This window comes from Ananas comosus, linkage group 21 (genome assembly GCF_001540865.1).
Source record: "Ananas comosus cultivar F153 linkage group 21, ASM154086v1, whole genome shotgun sequence".
In the NCBI taxonomy this organism is placed as follows: domain Eukaryota; kingdom Viridiplantae; phylum Streptophyta; class Magnoliopsida; order Poales; family Bromeliaceae; genus Ananas; species Ananas comosus.
Window position 1 is genome coordinate 2,005,385 of NC_033641.1, and position 14,643 is coordinate 2,020,027.

The window sequence follows — 14,643 nt, forward strand, 5'->3', positions numbered from 1 at the left end:
GTAGCAATGAAAATTACTATTTACAAATCAGCATTAGGTATTAATTGGAAAAGAGAACTGATAAGTGAAAAGAGCTAATATTGTTCCAAACTCAAAATGTTAGATAACATTCTAAAAATAGCACATTTTGTTAGCTTAACAACAGGGAGTAGATTTTTAAGAAAAAGAAAAGGAATTAGGTAGCTACAGGATTGTATACTAAATTCACATCACTTGAATTTCAAGGAACATTTCAGTTGTAAGGTTGATAAAAACATAATTGCACAAGTCCATAGCAAAAAATTGTAGTCTTTAATGAGAAAACAACTAACATGGAGCCTATGCACCGTATATACTTCAGAGCAAAATTCATAAGATATAAAATTAGATAGAAGTGCCCACTTCACATTCTTGAGCATTCCACTAGCTACTTTATCACTCTAACATATAAGATAAACATGTAGCACTTTAAGTTTACACATTATTAATATTTAAGGATTAAATTAACATGGTGATAAATAATGAGGAACAATATGATGGCTCTGACTCCTAAGCTTGGTTGGAATGACGAAAGAAATATTTGTGTTGCCGGCCTCAACTAAGCAGGATATAGCAGATACAAAATATAAAAGTCAGAGAGTGAGGAAGAGTGGCATGATATAAAAGCCAGATGGAGAGAAAGGGACTGGTTGGGGTTTGGTGCATTTATAATAAAATTAGACATCCATGTATGTGGAAGTCAAGAGACCTTACTTAAAGCTGGAATGAAAATTGCAGGAAGATCAGAACATCCATGTAAATATTGGGCTGTTTGGGCGTTCAAACATATTACATGGTGATAACTTATGAGCTGTGAGGATTTTGTTTTGTGATGGCAAGTTAGGAATTTGATTTTTAGCTCCTTGCAAGGTCCCGGCAGCCATTACTTGTTAGAATGGTGTATTTCACCTACAAAGTGATTTATCTTATACCAAGAAAATGACTTGGAGGTCAAATATAGTATGCTTTTTGACAAATTTGATCATACTCCGCATCAACTAAACACTGAATAACTTCTTAGTATGTAAAAGAGATGTCCTGAACAAGACATTCATACAATCAAATGGGCCCATAAACAACAAGTAGCAAGAAGATTAAGACAGCCATGTGGATAAAAGTCGAGCAACAGAAACATAGAGATAATCATTCAGGAAGGACAGACTGCTATTATATGAAAGCACCAGCAAATTTAGTAAGCAAATGAAATGTATGGCAAATTAAGGAGTTTCTACCTAAGCTGGAACAAACATATAGTCATGACAATAAGGCATCCTAAAGTTATCCAAAGATACAATCAATGATGTACCTTAACAATCCGGGAACTTCAACAACAACTCTTAGAATATTCGTGCGAACAATGGACTTGTCTCCCTCTGAAATCTTCTGGGGCTCACCTATATGAAGGGGGGGGGGAGGGGGGGGAAGAACAGAAAAACACTACTCAGTCACTAGAACGACCAATTAAATTACCACTTACTCTTGCAACTTCCAGATACCAGGCTTGAAAGGCAACCAGTTTTTAGCCACAAAGTTTTTAAGATGAATGCTCCCAACATGGCGTACAGCCATATCACAGGTATCATCTACTATAATCTGCAACAATGTAACCAAATGCTGTGGTGTACACTGGAACTGCAAAAAGCAGAGAAATATTAGCTGAATGTTACATGAACTCTCAGTAAAATACACATTTGTGTGGAAAGTAAGCTCCAGTACATTTTCATTCTTTATATGTTTTTATGACCAAAGACTCCAAACCGACAATAGTATTAGAAAATAAGAACAGTAGATATCAATTTCTGGACAGAAAAGAGCCATATTCAGCATGAAACCTAAAATATTACATTTGACTATAAGTCTATAATAATATGTTACACTACAGACTAAAAAGAGAGATCAAAATTGGCAAATGTTGATGCTTTTGTTATAAGGAGTTTATCGGAAATGAGCACGGATGTATGATGCCTACTAAGGCATGAATTCATCATAGAATCAGGCTATCATCATTCATACTGTATAAACATCATACACTGGTTCTCAACGGCATATACTATGTTTATGTTAAATTATATAAATCAACCGTTGTTCCTCCAAAATCTTAAGTTACCAAAGACGGTATTTTTCTAATTTTATATTTAACACTCTCCTTTACATCTAGGCTCGAGACTTTTTGATAGACCCATAACGTGGAATTGAATTAAATAGGAGAATCAATTATGCAAGAAGCCTAGCGAGACTCCAACTTAGGACTTCCTGCTCTAATAACATGTTAAATTATATGAAACAACCTTTGTTCTCCAAAATCTTAAGCTACCACAGAACGATGTTTTTAATATTTATATTCAACATTCCATATGACAGATACATATTTCAATATTCCAATATTGCTAAACAAACAAAAGGAAGTTTGGAGATGACTAATGAATATACTTTCAGTAGGGATGGCTCGGTATGATTGTCTTTGAGAAATCAAAAACCAAATAGAAAATCCAGCTTTTGTTTCACCAAAAATTAATTTCAGGTTGAAGCAGACTCTCGAGTGAATTAGAGGTCTAATGAAAATTACTTCTCTTACGCTATATGTTTCCATAGTTGTGAAACTAAAGTTCCTCCAATTCTACTGTTTGTTTGGCAGGAACTGAATTTGAATGATATAAAAGTTGAAGTTTCCCATTGGTATTTTGTTATTTTTTCTTCACTCTTTTTCCCTTTAATTGACTCAACCCGGAGTCGCTGAAGTCATATACCTTGTTTTGAGTTTCAACCGAAAATGAAATTATGGTGAATCAAATAACGAGAGTGGGCATTAATGACCAAAAACCTCTTCAGTCCTCTCTCACTTTAGGTGAAACAAACACATCCTTATCTTCCATAATGTGCCATAGCTTGCAAGCAAAATGATATGACAAAACCCAACCTCTACCATGTTCAAGAAAAATGCATATACCATACATCTATGCTGATATTTCAGCATAAAGAAACTAAATATGCCAACGGATAAAACCATATATCTCACTTGGACAAGAGAGGACCGAGGAGAGAAAGTTAGTCTCATAGTAAAAAGTAAACAGCAGAGCACACTAGTCATGTAATTACCGATCGCCAAGAAAATGGCACAAAGACAAGTAGGTAGGCAGAGTACAAAATATGGCAGCACAAACAATAGATAGTTGTGCTCATCATGTTTTGTTGTACCAAATTCTTACACAGAACAAATAATATGAAACACCTGTTTAAACTTTGTGTTGATGGAACCAAGTAATTTAAAAGCTAGTGACTACAGCATATGTCGACCACATCATACCATGCTGGTGGCCAACCAACATGTTAGACAATTTGTACTGTTGAAGTAGCACATTTAATACGTACCAAACCCCTATTGTTTGGTTTCAAAAATGCTGTCAGATCCTTCAGAAAATTAAGGTCCATTTGCCTTGAAAACTTTGTACATTGAGTCAATGAATGACTGATTAATCATTCAACTTCTAATGCAGCATATCAGGTTCTTACCATAGGCATCTAGAAATGTGATTCCTTTGAAGAGTACACAGAGAGTTAGATCGAAATTTTGCTGATCTATCAGTACAGCATAAGAATGCCTCAACTGGATATATTAATAGAGAAGGCAAGTTTAAACAGGAAGAGAAAATGTACAGTTTAAAGGAGAAAAGAAGAAAGAACCAAACTGCAAATTCAATGGTAAAGAAAGGCCACTAGCCTAACTCCTGAGACTACATGAGACATTAAGTTAAAAAAACTCGGGGATTAAATATCAGATTTGGATACATGCAGGTTTCAATCTCGTGATCCGTTAATATGCTGCTACACTTAACCGCATGCATTCAAATTTAACAGCCAATATCATCAAAATGTAGATACCCTATTAGGCTAGCAATAAACTTGACAATGATAAAATGACTGAAAGATAGATTACCTAATGAAAGTGATAATTGCACACATTTACTCCCACCTATCTTCCTCTTTTTTTTCATGGGTACAATTGAAAGTACAACCCCCCGCCCCCCGGTGCTCCCTCAACCTCCACCAGGGAGGTGGCCTTTCTTTCTCTTCTTAGTACCCTTTTAGGCAAGGTTTAAAGTGCCGCGGCACGGGGGCGTGCCGTTACGGGCCTGGCACGGTAAGGCACGGGCACGCTTGCGTGCCGACACGTGGCACGCTTGCGTGCCGACAGATACGCACGGCCTCCTACTGGTACGCTTTGGCACGGATTTTTTTCAGTTTTTTTTATTCCAATAAACTCTTATAATGTTATTTTGAAAGATTTAAATAAATAATTATTTATATTTCCTATATATACCTTATTATACTCATCAATTAACATGCATGTAAGTTTTTTGTAAGTAAATTACAATTATACCTGATGTAGAATAAAAATTAAAATACAATAATAAAATTCACAAATATAATAATTATTAAAATTTACATCTTTACATAGAGATGACTGCTTAATTCCACATAGATTGTCGTGCTTGATCATATGGCATACTGTCAGTTGCAGATACAAGATTTATATGACAATGTTGATATAAGTATTGCTGGTATTGTGAGAAAGTCATATGTTCCCGATATACGTTATTGTATTGTCGGAGATAACTTGCATATGCAACTGGATAGTGGATATAATGGACAACAGTCATCTGTGGCATATAAACTGAAGCATCATAAGGATATGGATTGTATGGAATAGAAGAACCATAATGTGGATATACATGAGTGGATGTAGATTCGCCGTATGAGCTTTCACTATGTCCAGGGATGGATTGAGATTCACTCTGAGTGCCATAAATTGATAATTCATAATCAAATATCTCTCCATATAGGCCATGTCCATATGAGGGATGCGATGATATTGAAGTACTATCATTATCAAACTGTGTTTGCAAAGTATCATCCCTTCGTGGAGGTCTAGTTGATTTTGCTTCCAAACCTTCTCTCATCTCCCCATAATCTTGTTGTGAGGACCTCCTACCTTTTTGACGGTCATATACCATTCCGGATGTTTGACGTGGTCGAGACACATGATCAGCATCTTGAGTGGCATGTGTGAAGTTTTGCTCTTCAGTAAATATAAGGCCACCACCACCTCCACTTCCTGTTGTGTTGGTGGAATGAAGTCGCCACCATCATTACTGCTATTAGTGGTATCATCATCATCACTACATTCATCTTTAGACTGTGGTAATCCAGAATCTGCTGGTATCGATGTATCACTATCATTATCTTGTGGGAGTGCATCAGCTGCATCTAATGGATCCATCGATGTCATACTTTTTTTACTCTTACCACTTCGGACTGTCGTTGAAGGCCTTTTTGCAGTATAAGACGTTTTCTCCTTTCCAGATTGACTCTGAGTACGACGTGAACGACCATATCCAGGTCCTTGCATAAGACGTTCGAATTCCGCATCAGAGTCACGTGCAGGATTTTGGGATTCTTCGTCCAAAGCCGCTTGTTCTTGCACATTACCATTGGAGCATTCCTATTGTCTTCCATCGTCAGCGCCATCTTTCAGCATCACTAATTCCTGCTTCATCAGCAATTATTCTGAATAGTCGTGGTTGGATCTCCAGGCTCATCGGATAATGGGTCTTCTTGATTGTCTCTATCTTGTAGCCAATCAAGTACGGGGTCTGATTCATATTGATAAAACTTGCATCCAGGGATCATAAGTTTTTAATACATTTTCCTTATCATACTCCTCTTGCAGGCATCTTAAACGAGCCTCATATTATAGTGATATATAACTAGCTTCTCTAATCGAGCGTACGCTAATCGGTTACGCACTTTGGTATGTATAAGTGCGAACGTGCTCCAGTTGCGTTCACATCCACTAGACGTTGTTGTTTTGATAAGACACGCACAGCAATCTTTTTTAAGTGCTTTGCCGATCACCATATTTGTAGCCACCACTCAGCCTGTACAATTAAAGTTAAAAATATATCAAATAAGATTTATCATCAGCTTAAACTGTCCAAATTATGGAGTTACTTACTGGGTCGGTATTGTGTCTTCCGTTAATTGCACCCCGCTTCACCAAGTTCAAGAGGATTCACGAAATATTTTCCCTTTATTATGGTATATAATAACAGAAATCAGCATATTAACATCTAGCAAACTAATAATATATTAAAAAATATTATACCTCACTATATGGCAAGAGCAGCATGTGTTGGATCCCTCTCCAATCTATTGATAACATTTCGTAATGCCTTCAACAGTTCATCATCAAATCCAAGATTATAACGATGATGGTATGACAGATTAAGATAATAACCTATCATTAAAAAGAAATCACTTCATCATCAATACAAGACTACTAATAAACAATCAAGTAATAAATAGTTTTGTTATAATTTATCTAACTTACCTGCTAAGTGTAGATCCCGGCTCATCTGGACGTCCACACGTCTGTCAATAATTTTTAGAAAAGATTGGCACCGTAGTGGATTATTTTTTTAATATTATCTTTAGCCATCCTCAGTTTATAATAAACATGTCCCATTTGAGTTATTTTTCCTGATCTACTAAAGGAGACCACATATAGCGGCTCCACAATATCAACAATCTCTTTCACATAATCCCAAAACTTGGTAGACATAATTATTTGCTCAATCGATTTTCCATCAGCCGTGGAGGCATAACGAGATGTTTGCCATTCATCTGATGCAAACATGGACTTTAATCCATTTTATTTTGAAGGATACTGTTTAGAGCAATAAAATTTGTTGCAAATCGTGTAATACAGGACGTACGAGTTCTCTTCTGTGAATTTCACCATTAAAGCATGGACCCAGAGATGATTATACAAGTACTTAGATATACGTTGTGCAGTATCTACAGTTTTTTTCACCCGATTTATCTCACCAAAGTCAGACATCATTAGGTTGATGCAATGCGCTGCACAGAAGTCCAAAATAAATGGGTATGCCTTTGCATTAATAGTTTGCCAGCTTTCTTAAATTTGCACCATTGTCCGATATAACTTGTACCACACTTTCTCACCAACCTCACATAACTTGTTCCAATAATGCATATTATATGTCAGCATCTTCAAATCACCGTTGCATCGATTGATTTGTGAAATATCACCTTGCATTACAATAAAAAATTTATAATGCTCATTTTTGTTGTCCTGTCTAACTATCAAACTATCAATGTCACACATACATTTTCACAGTTGTTTTAAGTTTTTTACCATTCATGAATATTATTGACCTCAGTGCGTCAAGATATTTGTTAGAGAGCTCATACGGTGTTGGGTTCAACTCCTTGACCCTCTTTTTGTATGGTAGCAATCATTGATCTATAATATGGAGTACTTGCTGCATGGGAAGATATGACTGAAGTGAAAAAACTTTGCTATAGCTCTACAATTCTAACCTTTTTTATCATTTTTTTAACATTGTATCTATACGTTGCTGTGAGCATCTGAGTGTGGAATGGCCATTGGGTCTATATCTATAATATTGGATGTCTTCCACTTTTTTCTTTTGGTCCTTTTTTAAATCTGTCGAACAAACGGCTAACAGAACCACTGCGAGCTAAACCAGATTGTGCAGACCCAGACCCACACCGCATCAAACTGAGACCGTCCAAATTGTGCTCTATGTCGTTGACTTCATCTTGCTGCCATCTTTCTTGTGCAGATGCTTCCATGGCAGCTCTAGTATCAGCATCTAATTCATCCCTATACCTTCATATGGGTCAATAGGGGGATATTCTGCCACTCGTTTATATAGTTCATCTCGATCATCTCTTACTTTCTTTTTTGCTAATTTTGAAGATTCTAACTCAATTTTCATTGCATGTCTTATTTCCTGAGGGACTTTAGCAGTTTGATACTTCAGAAAACCCCAGCAATATGTTTCTTTAGGCGAGTAACACCTCCGCCATTCCGACCATATTACAATAATTGCACTTCAATGAAACCTATTCGTATCAATCATTTGTCCATGTTGCCAACCATAATCTTCTGATCGTTTAGGTGCCATTATGATCTATAATTATTGACATACAAACAATAAATAAAATCTATTCCAGAAAATAAAAAAAAAAGAACGATATGATGAAAAAGGTATCATATCTACTAAGTACCAAATTTGAAAATTCTTTTGTTTTTATTTATTTTTTGATAAGTTTGAAAAAATTATACAGATAAAATTATAGAATATTATAACAGATAAAACGAAATGACAAATAAATTAAATAAACTTAAATATCAATTGTTTTCATTTGGCTTTTAATTTTATCAATATTTTATATCTTATGATGCAAAAAAAAAATTATAATTGATGTTGTTACCCTGATTCGCCGAACGCTTCACAGTGCGAGAAATTTTGATAAAATAATTTTCTCAAGAAAAGTGGATGTCTGTGTTGGATCAGATATGTCAATTAAAAATTAGCCGCTATATTTATAAATAAAATATAAATATAATATTTTTTTTACTTACCTAATAAGCAAATCTGCGATATGAGATGTCCTTGCCTTCTTTCAAGCGATTCTTTTCAGCGACGAAAGAAAGAGGACAAATAATTTTAGGAAGATATGTAAGAACTGAAAAGAACAAAAAAAGAGAGGAGAGATAGCTAAGGTTGCTAAGCACCGCCGAAAGAAAGAAAGGGGAAGAAAGAATCGAAGGAAAGAAAGATTCGTGTAGAGGTAGGAGGCGGGTTTGCATGAATTTATAATCTCACACTCGGACAAAAGCAAATTACACTGTGGGCATGTGATATGAGCCACAGCAACCAAAGTAATCAAATGCACACAGCCTAGGCACTGTGTGCATGTGAATTTTTTTTTGCTTTGACCTGTGTGCATGTGGGAAGAAAAGACAAAAAAAAAAAATTTGCTTTGACCTGTGTGCATGTGAATTTTTCTAACGAATGTGAATTTGATCCACATGCACACCTAGGCACATAGGCACATGCACACAGCCTAGGCACACAGCCTAGGCACTGTGGGCATGTGATTTTTTCTAAAGAATTTTTCTGATCCAACGTGTGCGTGTGGCCCAAGGTTTCTGATCCACTGTAGGCATGTGAATTTTTCTAACGAAGATTTCTACACACACTGTGGCCCATAGTCACATGCACACAGCCTAGTTTACCAAATGCTAAAGAAAAAGACAAAAAAAAAAAGAAAACAAAGGCTGTGGGCATGTGATAGCTGCCACAGCAAAATAGGATCCAAAGAGAAAAAAACAACAAAAGCAAAAGCAAAAAAAAAAAAAAAAAAGAAAACAAAGGCTGTGGCATGTGATAGATGCCCACAAACAAAATGGATCAAAGAGAAAATAACAAAGCAAAGCAAAAGCAAAAAAAAACAAAGCCAAAAAAAAACAAAAAAAAAAATTGGGCACGGGCGGCACTGTGCCGCGGCACATGCACCCGTGCCGCTTTGTCTCGAGCGGCACGGGGCATGTGCCGAGGCACATGGGGGGGGTCCGAGACCCCCCCTGTGCCGTGCCCCCTTATTGGGGGCACGGCATGGCACGCCCCGTGCCGCACGGCACGGGGCGGCACTGTTTTCCTTGCTTTTAGGTGTGTACATCTGACTAAAACCATTACGACTTAATAGTACTAAAGACGCTTATATATTAGGTCCCTAAAAAATTGATAATAGGACCAATTGAATTGATGTCGATCCTTCTATATTAGTAGGACGGATAGCTCCAATATCATCAAGATGATTAATCTCCTTACTGCCAAGGTCTCTAGAAGGTCTAAGTGTCTCAAACTCTCAGTCCCCAAAAATGCCCAATTAAACACTCCTCCGCAGATGGCAATCCTTCGAAGGATGGAGATAACCCTAGAACATTCACCATCATTAACCTAAACATTACTAGCATGGAGTGTAACATCCTAATAGTCCCACATCGGATAATGTGGGAGAGTGTGACGTCTTTATAAGTGACGGACACAATAGTAATAATAATTAGGTTTAAGCATTTTTATTATTGCTAACGAGTCAGGTCGTTATATTTGGTATCATAGCTTAATAACCAGCCGGAAGTGTGAGATGAATCTCATATCGCCTGGAAAATCAGGGACTCTGTATGATTGGGCCGGGTTGACAAGAACGTCAGGGCCTAAACGAGGGGAGCATGTAGCATCCGAATAGTCCCACATCAGATAATGTGGGAGAGTGTAATGTCTTTATAAGTGACGGACACATTAGTAATAATAACTGGATTTAAACATTTTTGGTGGTTTGAGCCCAACGAATTATTATTACTAGCGGATCGGGTCGTTATATAGAGGGAGAGAGAGAGGAATGGGGGGAATCTGTTTGTGTGAAGAAGGGGGAAAGGAAGAAGAATGGTCTTACATGCTATCCAAAACTCCCAAAGCATGGCTTATAGGGTGGACATGAGAATTATACCTACAAGCTTGTAGGGTGACTTATGTAGTTATGTATACATAATTTGGTGAACAAAATTAATGAATCGCTGGAATTACATATCATATAGGTCTCCTTAGGATGAGTCGTGAGCCTAAAGATGTGATGGGAAAGAAAAATAGCCGTTGTACTTCATCTGTTTAATTCTTTTCCATTATATATGTGAGACTTAGAGCTCATTTGGCAAACCCCTAATACAAAGTAATGGGCAACTTATTCTGTTTGTTGGGAAAACTTTTTTTTTTTAGTTGGCCCATTTGAAGGGTCCAAAGACTAAAAAATTACTAGGTAAAATAGGCCTTACAAAGTAATTAAAAAAAAATTATCGAACCTCTTTAACAAAATTTCCTATTCACGGTGTTGCTTCAGCTCGCCCCCTTCGCCCTTCGCTACACGCTCACCCCTCGGCCCCGCCGCCCTTCATTGTGCATCCCTATTTCCCTTCTCCTTCTACTCCCTACTCCAAACCTTGCCCTTCATCTTTCTCTCCTATTTTCGACGCATTCTCTCAGCCCTATCCCTTTCCCTTTGCCTCGTTCGCCCACCCCCACCCCCACCCCCGCCCCCGCCCAATTCGTCCGCTTCCTCTCCTCCTTCCTCACCAAATTTCACTCTTCCTCCCATCACTTATGAACATGATGGATCCATTGTATGGAAGTGTAGTCACACTGCATCACCCTGGGATTACTACAATTGACAGGCATCGATGAAGGCAAGGACCTGCTATGGCCCTACCCGGTGAACAACCCAAGGGATGAGGGAGTGCCAAGCGATGATGAGAAAAAAAATGATAATGAAATTTGCAATGTTTTGAAATTTGTCATATTTTGAAATTTGTTATGAAAAAGAAGAAGAAGATGAATTTTTTTGCTTATTTTTTTCGTTTAAGGCAACTTTTCTCAATATAATACAATCTACAAATGAATTATACTTTTCTCCATGCTTTGATCCATAAATAAAGATGTCTTATTTTGTTTAATGCAACTTTTCTTAATTTATCTTTTATAGGAACAAAACTGGGTACTTTTTTTTTACGAGGCAATCCAAATACTAAAAACAGAGTAATTTTTTTTTAAAGTAAAAAATTTTTCGGCACCAAATATAATGTAAAATAAAACTTTATTTTATTTTTCAATGGTTGCCAATTGGCCCTTAGGCCCGTTTGGCAACCGTCCAATATAGAGTAATTACTCTATTTTTTGAAGAATTCTGCTATTTTTAGTTAGCCCACTTGGAAGGTCCACCTAACTAAAAAAAACTATATAAAATGAGCTATACAGCGTATGAGCTATGTAAAAAGATTCTCTATTCTTCGTGATCGCCTATTAGCCCCCTTCGACACTTCTCTGCTTGTTCACCCGTCACCCCTCTTCTCACTTTCGTAGCGAATGGCTTTAGATATGCCTCTCTTCCGCCCTCTCTCCCTTCCTCCTCTTCCTGTTATTCCTCCCAAAACCCTACCTCCGATCAGGCCCCCTCCTCACGCTCCACTAGTACCACTACGTCATGGGTACCCCAAAGACCTCGCGTGAACCGTGCCCCAAACAGATCCTCGATGACATTAGTGGGGCCTTCAGCATAGGCGCCATGGGGGCTCCGCGTTTCACTTCCTCAAGGGCCTCTACAACTCCCAAAACCCTATTTTAGATCCACCTTGTTGCTTTCAAATCTGTATTCATTCTTCTGTTGGAAGCATTGGTACCATGAAATAATCTTTGAAGTTCCTTCGAATTGGTGAGGGCAATCTGTGGTTTGATTTGGATTATGGTTTTGTTCTATATTATTTTAATTGCTGATTTTATCCTTACATAGAAAGTCTTAATTGGAGATTGAATTCTTTTCTTAATTGATTAGGATACACCGATACATTACTGGTACTTACAAAGTATGAATGAAAGCTTCAAATTATTCAGTTATTATGATATGGACTTCAGTAAAATCCTTTGAGCAGGCTATTGAACCTCTGATATATGTTATTGTTGAAACAGTGCCATGTTCAAGCATGTTTATGCATACTCTTTTTTCTTCAATCCTATAAAAAAAAAACAGCATTTTATCCAATCAATGAAAAACAGAGTAATAAATTTTAGAATATTCGGGATTTCATACCAACCTATTACAGTGGAATATAAAACTCTGTTTTCAATTCCTGCAATTGCCAAACAAGCTCTTAGTGTAAAGTTTTCCGAACAGAACAAAGGTATCTCCTACGACCTACCTTGGTCTTGATTATGTTACTTGATTTTTCTTCTTCTATTTTCAAGTTTGGGCCAAATAGGAGCTTAACAAGCTATATTATCTCGAAAGTGGTTGTACCAGCTAAGAATACACCCGAAGGACCAGGGAGTTCGTTGTACCTTGATGAACGTATACTTGTCATACTGTTTAATGCTCACTTCTCTTATTATTGCAACTTTGTACCTCACAAAAGTATCCTTATTTAAATACCTAGTTTTGCTAATTACAATTCTTCTTTCGAACCAAAAGGATACCCGTACTCGGACCATCAAATAGAATCAAAAGGATACCGCATTCAAACCATCAAGAACATCGGAAAACCTCATGAATCAAGATCAAGATCTAGGGTTTATGACGCGATTGCGCGGCGATTTCATACCTCGGTGAGGGCCTCCTCCGCCGCCCTCCGCTCCTCCGGGACAGGGCTGAGCGCCCCGCGGAGCACGAGGGCGAGGCTCCGCGGGTCCATGGCGTCGAGGAGGGGGGATTCGTGGGGGAAAACAGGGGTCCTCGCCCGATCGATTGAAAGGGGGAGGCGACGACGAGCTAGGGTTTTGGGACGGCGAGGCCAGGGAGAGGACGAGAGGGGAGAAGAAGAGGCGATGGAGGAGGAGGAGGAGAAAGGGGTGAGTTGGGCCGGAGAGAGTTGGAGCCTCGGAGGGGCGAGAGAGAGAGAGAGAGAGAGAGAGAGAGAGAGAGAGAAAAGAGATTAATTAAATGCATTTAGACCCGGATTCAGTTACCTGTCACGTCTGGAATCATTTGTTTAAACGGAGCCCTTGGATTTCATTGGTCCGCATCGGATCGTCCGTCCACGTGTTTACTTTCATGGACCGGGTCCATATGCAGACCAGATTTTCTTTTGGGATAATTTCATCAATGCCCTGTAGAAGACCGTAATTTCATGAATAACCCTCTAAAGTAGAAAATAGGGGTTTTTGCTTTTTTTGCAAATAGCTCCCTGACAAATTTTATTTACAAAAATAGCCCCGTCCAAAATTTATTTGCAAAAATGGCCCTCGCCCTGCCACGCGAGCGCCACGTCAACGCCACGCGGGCAGGGCCTGGGCCAGGTATTCAAGTTGAACACGGTGATTCGTTCACCGTGTCTAAACACGATAAACCAATCACCGTGTTCAATAGGAATGCGGCGGTCGGTATTTCTATTGAACACGGTGAACCAATCACCGTGTCTAGACACGGTAATTGGTTCACCGTGTTCGATAGAAATATCGCAATGGTATTTCTATTGGACACGGTGAACCATTCACCGTGTCTAGACACGGTGAACCATTCACCGTGTTCTCTTTGAATACACACCCCGTCTTGATCTCTGTTTCTAAATGCAATTCTATTGGAAACGGTGAATGGTTCACCGTGTCCAGCAAACCACTCTAGACACGGTGAACCATTCACCGTGTTCTCTTTGAATCACAACCCCCCCCCCACCCCACCCCCGAACTCTGTCTCGATTCTCTCTCTCTCTTCTCGATCTTTCTCTCTCTCGCTCTCTTCCTCTTTGCTCTCTCTCTATCTGGCGTTACACGCCGGCCGCCGCCGCCCTTTTTGTTGCCCGAGTAGCTTCATTCTCTGTTCTCCCTAGCCCATAGAAGCTTCTCTCTCTCCTCTCTCTCCTCTGTGGCCCACACACGCCTGCCGCTTGGCGTAGCCGCGCCGCCTCACCCGTCTCTATGTTATGTTGTTTAAACAGCTTGGAATTTAAAAAAAAAGAAAAAAAAAAAAAGCACTTTATCCTAAAAATGAGCAAGGCGAAACAACCTTAGAGGGCGTCTGTCGTATAGGTTTGGGGTTTTCTTATTGAAATTATGACACTTTAACTCTTTAATGTTTATACTTACGCCACTATTTTACATTCATGTTGTATCTAACTAAGTTTTTTTTGTTAGCCAATTTCCAGATGGCATGATGCATGACGAGCCGGCGACCGGTATTATACATTCCGGC

At 38.5% G+C, this 14,643-nt stretch overlaps 1 protein-coding gene across 5 annotated transcripts in view; it reads right to left on the reverse strand.

The window, feature by feature from the left end:
* The window catches only part of LOC109726461 (importin beta-like SAD2), a 56,919-nt gene extending 43,595 nt beyond the window's left edge, over positions 1–13,324 (reverse strand). For all 5 annotated transcript variants that reach the window (XM_020256048.1, XM_020256047.1, XM_020256046.1 and 2 more), the window contains exons 1-3: positions 13,058–13,324; positions 1,515–1,650; positions 1,325–1,412 (exon numbers count right to left, since the gene is read on the reverse strand). In XM_020256048.1, coding sequence (XP_020111637.1) covers positions 1,325–1,412; positions 1,515–1,650; positions 13,058–13,147 — 314 coding nt within the window. In that variant the 5' untranslated portion in view covers positions 13,148–13,324. The remainder of the gene's footprint in view (positions 1–1,324; positions 1,413–1,514; positions 1,651–13,057) is intronic.